Source organism: Panthera tigris, chromosome A1 (genome assembly GCF_018350195.1).
Source record: "Panthera tigris isolate Pti1 chromosome A1, P.tigris_Pti1_mat1.1, whole genome shotgun sequence".
Lineage (NCBI taxonomy): Eukaryota > Metazoa > Chordata > Mammalia > Carnivora > Felidae > Panthera > Panthera tigris.
Genome location: NC_056660.1, coordinates 17229002 through 17241762, shown reverse-complemented (window position 1 = coordinate 17241762; position 12761 = coordinate 17229002). Strand labels below are relative to the sequence as shown.

General features: G+C 39.4%; 1 protein-coding gene across 4 annotated transcripts in view; it reads left to right on the top strand.

Moving 5' to 3' along the window:
• Positions 1–12761, top strand: part of PROSER1 (proline and serine rich 1) — an 81757-nt gene that overhangs the window by 53713 nt on the left and 15283 nt on the right. For 3 of the 4 annotated variants that reach the window (XM_042959629.1, XM_042959676.1, XM_042959738.1), the window contains 5 exons: positions 3591–3656; positions 6129–6197; positions 9075–9169; positions 10204–10297; positions 12406–12516. In XM_042959629.1, coding sequence (XP_042815563.1) covers positions 6180–6197; positions 9075–9169; positions 10204–10297; positions 12406–12516 — 318 coding nt within the window. In that variant the 5' untranslated portion in view covers positions 3591–3656; positions 6129–6179. Of the gene's footprint in view, positions 1–69; positions 1094–3590; positions 3657–6128; positions 6198–9074; positions 9170–10203; positions 10298–12405; positions 12517–12761 lie in introns of those variants that run through there. The other variant, XM_042959618.1, reaches the window with a different exon arrangement.

Here is a 12761-nt window from a genome sequence, read left to right as displayed (position 1 = left end):
GTCAGCCAAAAATAAGGGTATCCATAGATATGCCTTAACCACTCGACGTTCATTTTTTTTTTAATTAAGATTGAAAAATCACAACCCAACACACGCAAACCCGCAAAATAGAAATGTGGCTCTCAAAAAATGATTTGCAAGCTCTGAGAAAGATTTCAGCTACCTCCGATTCTGAGGAATCCAGGCATTTGCTGTAGACACCTACGTTCCCACACCAGGACCCCCTCCTTTGGCTTTCGGGAAAGAGAGGCCGAAGCTCTCGGCGCAGAGTTGGGTTTACAGGGGCGCGACGAGCTTCTTTAAAGGCCCCCAGGAGCCGGTGGGAGCTGTAGGGGTAACCAGGAAGGGCTCTAGACGCCGTGGGCGCCGCGGTATTCGGGAGTCCCCCTACCGGAGAGTGTGGGCCCCCTCGCCCGGCTCCCGGTGCTCTCCGGCTGCCGGCCCGCTCCCGGAAGCCGTGGCAGCTGGTAACAAAGAGCCTGCCCGGCCTCCGCTGCCCGGGCTACGGGACCCAGGAGCCAGCGCAGCTGCTGGGGTTGAACGCAAGTCGGGCCATGCGCCGCGGTGAGGGGCGGCGGCCGGCGGCCTAGGCGCTGGTGCGGTTGAGAGGCCGGTACCTCCTTCTTCGCCGCCCGCAGGATCCGGGGCGCAGGTGCATCTGCTCTCCCGGCCGCTCCACTCGGGAGAGCGGCTTCACGACCTTTCCCCGGCGGCGCCTGGCCTTCAGTTGCAGGGGACCGCAGCTCAGCTCCGGCTGCCAAGCCCTGGGCTTCTTTGCAGGACTCCGAGAGCACCGGACTCTTCCCCGAGGTGTCCTGAAGCTGAGAAAGTCTGGCGGTTTTTGCTTTTAATAAAAAGTTTTTATAAGTGTCCATTTTTAGAAATTTTTGCAGAGTTTGAAGTACTCTCTACCTCTTTGCATCCTTTTTCTTGCTCCTGGAGTCTTTCCTCCTCAGCTATAAACGTTTTTACTATTAGAGCAGACCAGGGATGAACATTTTGTGATTGAAAGTGCAACTGTGTAAAACCCACGTCGAAACTAACCAAGATGGACAAAAAGTCCTTTGAAACGGTGTTGGATGAAATTAGAAAGGTAATTTCACTTAATGCCTTAAATCAATCTGTGAGCTACGAATTCTCGTAGTTAATTCTCTTTGAAGGACTGCGTGCCGATGGTGCAAAATACGAGTTTTAGGATTGCAAAATTGGTGGGAATTTTAATGTACACTACGGGAGCTTGTATCGCGATATATTTCACGATACAAATAGAAATTAAGTTGTTAATGCTAAATTTGACGATCAGTGCGGTATTGTGGAAAATATATTGAAAGAATACTCGTTCGGAAGCCGGCTCTACAAATCTAATAGCTCTGTACTTGGCGGAAAAGTGATTTAATATTTAACTTTTTATCTCATCTTTCAGTAACCTAAGACTGACAATTAAGAGATAATACGTATAAAATTTCTTTAATGGGAGTTCTCATGGCAGGTTTTTCAAATCTGAAGATAGGCTATGTGTTGCCTGGACGGACACAATGTCCAAATGTATTAGGTTTAAAGTCATATTCTTAGGAATGGGCTTCAATAACTTGAATTTCAACACCTTTTTTCTTCCTGTTTTCTAAATTTTTGCTTCTTTTCGAGGCTGTTGTATGTAACCTACCTCCCAGAATGAACCAAACAGCAAAAATACTTGGAATGTAGCCTTGAGCCCAGTAAATACTTAAAGCACAAAAGTGTTTACATAATTAGATCTGGAAGGACCATCTGTACCATTAGTATGCTAATACTGAGTGTTTTGCTTAGAACTTCTGGCCATTTCCAAACCTTTAAGACCCTTGACTGACAGGGTAGGATTTGTTACTTTATGCTCTGGTGATTGATTTATTTCAGCTTATGAAATGAATGAAATTGCCTGTAGACATGCTGTTTTTCTGCATTTTCTATAAAGCAAAGTGTTAGTTTTCTTCATCTGTCCTAAAACTGTTTTTCAAATTCGTGTATTAGGTTAAATTTACATGTTGGGCGATATTGAATGTTGTTTTTGGTCAAAATTTCAGCTTTTGCAAATCCAGCTTGTCCAATTAAAATTTGCTATAAAATGTCAGGTTGTCAACTATATGTATAGAATTTGTAACAATTTGTTTATGAACTGATATTTACTGTTTATGAGGAAGTAATTTGTGGGTTCAAGTAGACCAAGTAGATTTCTACTTTTGGAAGTTATAGGGTGCAATTTGCAAAATCTCTCCCTTCTATGTTGTGAAAAGATCACATACACACACACACACACACACACACACACACACACACACACACAGATATTAATGAGGGGAATAGGATATTTTCCAGAGATCAAAGTCATACATGAGATAGCAATTTACTTTCTTATTTAAATCCTTATTTTTGGTCTGCAAGCAAATTAGATATATCAGCATTGTCTTAAGTCTGTTAAAATGGGATAAAAATGTAGGCATATCTAAATGAGAATTACTATTGGTTTTTAAAAAAAATTGCTTTCAGACTTTGTAGATATAAATTCGTTTAAACCAGGTAATCACTTCCTGAGATTACATCTCAACAGTAAGAGTACCTTACCCAGAGTCCCATGCTCTCTTCCTCACTTCCCTTTTCAGTGAAAAACTACTGGGCAACCTGGATATTTCTTTCAGTAAACTGGTCATATTTTCTCCTAGCAAATGATATATATACCAAGTACAAATATTGTTTTATAGTACAAAGGGTTGATTTTTAACGATTAGTAGCTACCAAATTATGGTTGTTTCCATCTCTAAGCTTGGCAAACAGTTGCAAGGACAACATATGTGATTTCAACTGGTTCTGGATAGTGCTGGGTCAAGACCACCATACTTTCTCCCTGAACTTCCCATTGATAGAGACCCTGTGAGGAAAGGAACCATAACTTAGTACTATTATGTGTCAGATCTACTATTGATTATTTTAATTTTCACAGTAACTCTGAGGTGGGTAGTGAATGTTGTTCCCTTTTTATGGTTAAAAAGGTTCTCAAGCTAATTAAAATGCCTTTCAGAGGCCACGAGGCCAGTTAGTAGCAGGCACACAGATTGAATTGAGGGCCCTTTTAGGCTCCCTGGGGTCTTAACATTCCAGTGGAAGTACTGAGAACCTGACCAGACCTTGTCATTCATGTTTCTCTATCACTTAGCACATAATAGCTGCTCAATAATTGATGCATGAATGCATGAATAATGTTTGATATAATTAGGCTTCTTAAAAATGACAGTTTGGTTGAATTTGGGATGTTCTGAACCTCTAATAACATTTACAGGAATTCTGTATGGAATTTCTATTAATGTCAACGCTTGCCTATTACAGCTTTGTTCCTTTTCCTGGTAGGAGTGAGTAGGGAGACTCAGGAGGTTTTCCTGCTGTCTCAACGTATCCCTTACTGCATGGAACCTGGAAAGGTAGAATGTCATGTCACCCCAGTGACTCGCTGCCTGGGCTGGGGCTGAAGAAGGGCTGCCATGTTGCTTAGGCAGTTTTGACTCTGCATGTTACTATTTAGCTTACATATGCTAATGCTGTTTTTGTTTTTCCTTTCTTAGGCTGTTCTGACAGAGTACAAATTAAAAGCAATTGAATATGTGCATGGATATTTCTCTAGTGAACAGGTATTTGTGTATACAAAGATCTTTTTTCACTCTGATATTCTCATTAATGTCTATTTACTTGCTGGTCAAGTTCAGAATTGCTTTTAGTTTGTTGCTGTATTTATTCAGAAACTTTAGAAGCTTTCTATTTGGGGAGAAAATTTTACCTAGTGTATAGTTAGAGTATTTTATAAACATACCTACTTTCACTGCAATATCATATATTAACTTTATTTTATTTTTTGTTTTAGAGAGAGAGCACGAGCGGGGGAGAAGGGCAGAGAGAGACAGACAGAGAGAATGAGTGAATCTTAAACAGGCTCCAGACTCAGTGTGGAGCCCAATGAGAGGCTCAATCCCAGGACCCTGGGATCATGACCTGAGCTGAAATCAAGAGTCAGACATTCAACTGACTCAGCCACCTAGGCGCCTGTGTTAACATTTTATTTTATTTTATTTTATTTTATTTTATTTTATTTTATTTTATTTTATTTTATTAATTTATGTTTATTTAGAGAGACAGAGACCAAGTGGGGGAGGAGCAGAGAGACAGGGAGACTGAGAATCTCAAGCAGGCTCCACAGCTGTCAGCATAGCTCCCGAACTGTGAGATCATGATCTGAGCCGAAACCAAGAGTCAGACTTAACCAACTAAGCCACCCAGGTGCCCCTGGTAACATTTTAAAATTCAGTGTCCAAGACCAGTTTTCAAATATTTATTCTGAGCACAGCATCATGAATTTATAAATTTCTAATGGTAAACATACCCAAATTTGTACAGTATTTATAAGTCAGTAATTACGAAATTGACTACATGTTAAAACAAAATGTGGTGTTTAATAAGTAGTTTCTGTCACTGCCAGACAAATAATGTTTTAAGCATGGTAGTTTAATGAAAACTCATGCAGCTTTAGGGGGAGTTTGCTAATTTAAAAAGTGTATGCATATGTATGCATACACGCAACACACATAGAGAGGCCTGATTTCTGAGGAATACTTAAAAAACACTTGATAGAGAAATAGGGCAGAAAGAGAAATGTGCATCTGAAGAGTTCTGGGAAAGGGTAAGAATGTGGAGAGGGTAGACAGTGGATGAATCTGTAGGTGGCGTTGGTAAATGCCCCAACTTCTCATCTGTTATCTCAAGATTTTTAAAACTTGAGGTTTGGATCACTTTAAGCCTACAGAGGTTTTGACTCTTAAATGCCTAAAAGCCACTTTACAAATTGCATGCGTTGTATTGCTGTCTATTTAGTGAGTGTTTTTCAGCTGTCCCATTACTTTTCAAAATCACCTTAATTTAAATGTTTTACAAAGATTTATAATATCTCATAGATGATAACTTTTCTTCTTTCGAGTATATGTGTGTGTGTGTGAAATTTTGTAGAAAACTTCCCTTGGTGGTTATTCCACTTTGCTAAAGTCATCAAAAACTTTAAAAAACTAAAAGCTATTTTTTAAGTATGACCTTCTAAGCCTCCTTATTGTATTGAAGGTTTTTCTTCCTATCAGACGTGATAGCAACGTTTTTTTGGTTGGTAAAGTGGCAGGTAGCATTTTCTACGTGTATATATAGTAAAACCATTATTCCCATGATAGTAAAGAACATATGCATAATACCCATTTGCAGCATACACATCACTTTATAAGGAGTGAAAGTATTTTCTGCTCTTCATATACCACTCCAGTCTCTAGCATTAATTTTGCTTTGTAGAATAATTGAAACCTTAACACATTAATTCACTAACCCAGATTTTATTACTCCCTCTTTGAGTCTTTTTTTTTTTTCTTTTCTTTTGGATTTCCCTTGGAGGCAGTGAAAAGGGTGGTGGTGACTATGCAGGAACTTCAGGGTTGTGACCTTGATGCCCTCCTCCTCTTTTATAAGAGATCTCGTAGTATCTCCCTCATTCATTTGAAATTCGCTGGTGGCAGTAGTGGTGGGAGAGCCTGGCTAACTGTGTTCCCCAAATGCCCTACTGTTTACAGATTGCTGGAGTAACTCATGGTGATTCTTAACACGTTTAGGGAATAGATCTGTGGTGTAAATACGAGATCCGTGCCCTTCAGATTCAAGGAAAAGAGCAGGAGAGAGCAGACCTATTCTAAACTACACCACTGAACACCCTTTTGTGATTGATTAAAACTGTCACTCTCCACGAAATTTTTAAAGTTTTCCATTCGTAACACAGCTGACATTTATCTCCATCTAGTACTTTTTCATTCTCTTTTCTTTAGGTACTTTGTTTTTCCTGTATTTCACACTTCTTGTTTATTTCTGTAGCAGCGCTGCCGCAGTCTCTGTGATGATCAAAATGTTCTCTTTTTGCACTATTCCTCGTGGTAACTACCTACTTCAGATGGCCATTGAGCACTTAAATTGTGATTTGTGCCAGTAAGGGACCGAATAGTAATTCATAGTACTGAAACAAATCTTGTAGAAATGTTGGCGAATACATATCATTAGAGCTAAAGGAGTTCTTTCTTTTTCAGGTGGTCGATTTACTGAGATATTTCTCCTGGGCTGAACCTCAGTTAAAGGCAATGAAAGCATTACAACATGTAAGTAACTTACTTTTCTTTAGAATGAAGAATTTAAGTATCTTGAATTCTCCCCTTGTTTTCTATAATTGATCTCAGGTTGTAATTTGTTTGCATTAGAAAAACTAATCCTAAGTTTTATTTTACTTTGATTAATCAAATAATTGTTAAAAAAAATTAAGACTCCCCAAACTGTGAATTTAAATTGTATGTACCTTATTAAGTTGTGAACCATAGGATCCTAATTGGCAGATTGGAAGAGAAAATATTTATAGGCAAACAAAACATAGAATTTGAATTTTCTTTTATAGTTTATTTCTTTTGAGAGAGAGAGAGAGTGCAAGCAGGGGAGGGGCAGAGAGAAAGGGGGAGAGAGAGAGAGAGAGAGAGAGAGAGAGAGAGAGAATATCTCGAGCAGGCCCCCCTGCTGTCAGCCTGGAGCGCAGCGCAGGGCTTAAACTCAAGAAACTGAAATCATGACCTGAGCCAAAACCAAGAGTTGGACGCTTAACTGACTGAGCCACCCAGATGCCCCCCATAGAATTTGAATTCTTATTTTTTTTTAAAGCTTATTTATTTTTTTGAGAGAGAGAGACAGAGCGTGAGTGGGGGAGAGGCAGAGAGAAAGGGAGACACAGAATCTAAAGCAGGCTCCAGGCTCTGAGCTGTCAGCACAGAACCTGGCTTGGGGCTCAAACTCATGAACCACAAGATCATGACCCGGCCGCTTAACCGACTGAGCCACCCAGGCACCCCTAGAATTTGAATTCTTAAGTGTTTTTGTGTACGTCCTTCAAATTTTTGATATCTTTATCCTTTCGTATTTAGTTTTAGAACAGTAGTCAGTTGGGTTTCTATTTATAATTCTTTAGACCAACACTGTCCAAATGGAACTTGCAGCGATGATGGAAAAGTTCTGTATCTCTGCTGTCCAGTATGGTAACCACTGACCACATGTGGCTTTTGAGCACCTAATGTGTCTGGTCCGCCTGTGGAACTGTATTATTTCTTTCATTTTAATTTAAATAGACACATGTGCCTAGTGGCTACTGTATGGCCAGCACAGTGCTAGAGCCTAAATTAAAGGAGACATTTAAGTCTAACAGTATCTGGCTGTGTAGGAAGATTCTCCTCGGAGGATCAGGCACGGATAGCTTTAAGGAAACCTACAGATCCTTAGCTTCCTAAACTAATTTGGCAAAGAAAGTGTCTGGATGTGTTAGTGTGTCTCCTCTTTAACAATTTTTTTTTTAACTTTATTAAAAAAAAAGGTTATCTCACCCATCCACCCGTCACCCCAGGGTGAAAATCTTTTCCCCAAGGACCAAAGAGACTAGTAATTTCCTAAGAGGGAGAGCAAAGCAGAGAGGTTTTGTAAGAAATACTGATGGGGACCTCCCCTTATTTTATTAAGACAAAAAATTCATGACAAAGCTCTGAGGCCTGCTTACTTGGACCTACCTTAAAATTAAAATTCTAAGGTATTTAGAGGCAAAAGGCTAGCATGGGCACAACTTAATGAGTCCAGCCTTTTCTGACAAAGTCAGTCTGATTTGGTTGTTTTCACAGAGGACTAATCTTGACAATTAGGTTATACAATAGACATTTTCATAAATGAAGTGAACTAAATCAGTAGTTCCAAACTTTTTACAAATATATAACGAAGATAAATAAATCAATTTTTTGTAAATATTTAAACTTGTAGCATAGTTTTTAGATGTCCATTTAAAGACTTGCAAAAGGGTATATAGTTAAACCAATTCTCTTGGTGCTAACCTGGATAAAATTGTCTGAAAACCACTGCTCTAAATTGTAGGAATCTAGGGGCGCCTGGCTGGCTCAGTCGGTTGAGCGTCCGACTTCGGTTCAAGTCATGATCTCGCGGTTTGTGGGTTCGAGCCCCGCGTTGGGCTCTGTGCTGACAGCTCAGAGCCTGGAGCCTGCTTCGGATTCTGTGTCTCCCTCTCTATCTGCCCCTCCCTCACTCACGCTCTCTCTCTGTCTCTCAAAAATAAAGAAATGTAAAAAAAAAAAAATTTAAATTGTAGGAATCTATTGGGCAGTGATTCTAAATGATCTGGCATTGACTTTCCTTTGAATTCCATCCACTGTTAACATAAATCTGTAAATTGGCTGAATCCTATCTTCAGAAACAAAAGTACCCTGGTCAAATTATGTAACATTGCACACAATCTTGGAGCGTCACAGTGCGTGTTATTATAAGACTCCTAAGAAAGTTCTGCAGTAAAGTTCTGTTTAGGGGTACCTGGGTGGCATCTGACTCTTGATTTAGGCTCAGCTCATGATGCCACGGTTCATGGGGTCAAGTCCCGAGCAGGGCTCTGCGCTGATAGTCCCTGTTGGGGATTCTCTCTCTCCCTCTCTGTCTGCCCCTCCCCCTGCTCACACACGTGCACACTCGTACTGTTTAACCTGTCCTTTCCCTACTGAGGTGACTCTGCTGTCACCCTGTCTTAGTAACAGTATTCAGCACGTGGACATCACTTTAGGAATCCCTGATTATAGACTACTTGGTGTTCTAGCTGAGGAATGTAGTTTTTTTTCTACCTTCTCAAGCCAAGTATTTCCCATATTTACAAATCCCCCCTTTTTCATGACCTTTCTGAGAAAAGTAGTATATGTAAGTATTTTTTTCTATAAATGAATCCACTGAGAAATGATAAGAAAGAGTGCATGGGGAACTTAGGTCTTCAACTGAAATGGTTATATAGAAAAAGCCTGAGTTGAAGTCACATGGTTGTTAGGGCTTGCTTTTGAGTAAGCAGTTTTACCTCAAATATTTACATTAAGAACATTTAACCATGTTTCCCTAAAAAAGGCAATTTCTGGCATGAAAACTTGTCATGTTGAAAACAACATTATTTTTTATATTCATAGAAAATGGTGGCTGTTCACCCAGCAGAAGTGGTCCATATTCTCAATTGTTTCACCTTCAGTAAAGACAAGCTAGTCGCTCTTGAGCTGTTAGCTTCGTAAGTATTTCATTTTCTTGTTACTTCACTGGAGAAAATTTGGAAAACTTTTTAAATCTTTTTTAACTCATTAGTGTGTGTTAGAATTTTATCAGCAAATGGAACTCTAATAAGATCTGTGAAAATGTAGACTGAATTTTTATATCTAAATATCTAGTGTACTTATTACACGTGGTTATACCTTAGAGAATAACAGGCCATACTGAGATTATTTATTTGGTTTGTCCGCATTTCAGTGACTTCCATTGCCTTCCTACTCTGAATAGTTTGAAAGGCTTATTGAGAAAGCTACGGGTTTGTGGTTAGGTTCTGCCACATTCTGATCAACGTGTTTTTTTTGGCTTGATATGTACTTATTCTTTATGGACCTTATTTTCCTCGGGTGTAAAGATAAGGATCTCACCTACTCGGTAGGATATGTGAACTTTTGATACTGTAAGATATGTGAAAGCACTCAGCGCTGCATGGAGTAGGTGACTGTGATGAATGTCAGCTCAAGGAGAAAAAGAGCCTGCTGTTCTGCAGGATGGAACAGTCTGTAGGTTGCTGTTTATTTCGAGCACGTGCATTTTGAAGTGCTGTAAGGGACTTATAACGTATACCATGTAACATATGGGACTTACAACCTACAAGTGTTTTGTAGATGTGCACAAAAATACAAAATTAAAGCACAAGGTAAGCTTCAGTTTTAGATCAACCATGACTCTTATGCATTTGGCCACATAGTTTTTTTTTTTTCTATTGCCTTAGATCTCCTGCTACTCCTCGTGAGGGGACGTTTTCAAAGAATCTCAGAATGGTGCTCTTTATTGAATTACTTTGTTACTTTTAGGTAACCAGATGAGCCTCAGCTCAGTTATATTTATCAATTTTATGTAAGCATGTTGTTTATATTCACCAATTAAAACGAAATAATCACTTTTCTCCCTGTGTCATTGGGGAGAAGCTTACTCAGGTAGAGTTGTATGGTAAAGATTGTGGCCTTTGTATTGTATGTCCAGGTTCTTAAAAGCTAAATTGCATTTCCTTGGTAGAAACATTGTTGATGCACAGAATTCTCGTCCCATTGAAGATTTATTCAGGATAAATATGTCTGAGAAGAAACGGTGCAAAAGAGTACTTGAACAGGTAATTTTCTCAAGATTGCTCTATAAATAGAACACTGGGTTCTTCTGAATGTTGATGAAAAAGTACAGTCTTATTCCCGTGTTTCTGTGACAAATGACCTGACTGCTCTTGTGCGATGGGTCAAGAATGACAGCCCTACAGTCCGTGGAGGATGAGAGCTGGGTGAAGGGGGTACTGACGGATGAGGAAATGGCTTGAGAGTGACCTATTCAGCTCCTCAGCTTAAGCCTCAGTCGGTATTTATTCTCCATCCCCTAGTAGCTTTGCCATGCCTCCAAACTTTTGCCTTTAATCTTCTGTAATTGTGAATGTGATGTTTTAAATTTGTATCGTTATCAGTCTTTCTTTTTAACTTTAAAGAAAAATTTTTTTTAATGTTTATTTTTGAGAAAGAGAGGGACAGAGCACGAGTTGGGGAGGGGTGGGAGGGCGGAGAGAGAGAGGGAGACCCAGAATCTGAACAGGCTCCAGGCTTGGAGCCGTCAGCACAGAGCCCGACGCAGGCCTTGAACCCACAAACCACGGGGTCTTGACCTGAGCCAATGTCAGAAGATTAACCGACTGAGCCACCCAGGCGCCCCTCATTGTCATCAGTCTTATGTTAATCAGATCTAAGAGATAGATAATGAAGCAAAATTCCAGTTTACTACTTTAAAATCTCAAGAATGGAAGAAGTAGTACTTACTGAAACCTACTTGATTTGTTACTTAAGGTATTTGTTTCTTAAGATCGTGATGGCTGGAAACTGAAATAATGACCAAAAACCCGCTTGAGGAAGATGCAGACTCCTCTCCTGGGGCCTGACTGCCGAGGCACATTAAATCTTGCAGCCTCTGCTAAGCTCAGAGCCAGCAGAAAACTTCGCCTTACTCATGAACTATTGGAGTGGAAGCAAGATCTGAGCCCACAGTTCTAACATTAATAACTTGTTCATTGGTTCTCTTGACAAAATTCTTTAAGGCACACTGCATTTACTGCTGTTGTTTTCTTCCACATAAAGCATTCTGATCAGGTCACTTTTCCTTCTCAGAAGTAACATGGGCCTGAGTATTCTGTGGAATAGGCTGTCTAGTCAATGTAAGTTAGTACAACTTCTCTGGAAGGTAAATTAGGAGAGCCTTAAAGTGTTCATGCCTTTTGACCCCAAAACTCTATTACTAGGAATTTATTCCAAGGAAATAAATATATACCAATTTGTATATAAGGGTATTTACCCTGGTACTATTTATAAAAAACAAAAATTGAGATAATTTTTAGGGTGGGATGATATAGCCAATTATATGTGTTGTGAGTGAATTTATAAAACCAATATACTTCTGCAACAGAATATGTGACATCGTACGTAGCTGTAAAATACAGCCATATATAACCTCATACCCCTGTAACATAATATGGGTCTATTGGGATATATGTCGCCTAATGTAGTGTTTTTCATTCATTTAATATTTATTGAGTATGAATTCAAGACTGGTTAGTGTACCATTGTAGAAGCTGAGGATGCAGTAATAAGCCAGAACATCCCTCATTGTGTCTCATGACTATGGAACACTATGATGAATGCAGTTTGCCCAGATATCTCTTGCTTTTTCAACAGTACAGCTCTTTGGATACCCAGTGTCCCTCCCATGTTACTTGCTTGTGTTTCCTCCACCAAGTTACACGTGTCTTCAGAGCAGACCCATGTCCGTGTCATCTGTTGCTCTCTTTGCCTCGCCTGTAACATAAGCTTGGCATTTGTAGAGTTGGACGATGTTATTTCTTGGTCGTTGGAGAAATGGGACACGTTAAATAGTAAATGAACTTTTTTGCGCACAATTTGCAAAACCTCCTGTGGAGATATCTTTGTGTAGGAGTCTGTTCGTTGTGACCAATAGAAAGCTAATTAAACACATGTTACCGCTTGAGTAATTCCACGGAAATAAAATGATTTTACTAAATAATTTTGGTCATGTTCACTACTGTAAGTGCTGATGAATGTATGAACAGATTAATGTCATGCTGTTCCTCAGTTCATGTTTTTTAACGGGTCTTCCTAATACCCAGAATATTTAGCCTATGAGTTGTTTTTTGTTTTTTGTTTTTTAACTACCCTCTTTTTTTTGTTCCAGGCTTTCAAGGGGGGCTGCAAAGCTCCTCATGCCATGATATCTTCTTGTGGAACAATCCCAGGAAATCCATATCCCAAAGGAAAACCTAGTCGCATAAATGGAATTTTCCCAGTAAGTATATGTTTGTGACTATAGAAACTTCTTGTGGCTAAGTATGAAATTTAGCACGGTTAAGATATTTAAAGAAAATACCAGTTGATGATGCTTCTACCAAGCAGAGGAAATTTATTACGTTGGCAGCTTAATTCATGGATTCCTTACTGATTGAAAGTTCAGACTACTTTAAAATATGCGTGTCAAATGTATAGAAAACAAGCCAAACAGAAAGGAGGATGAGTTTGTTTTGTTAGAAGCAC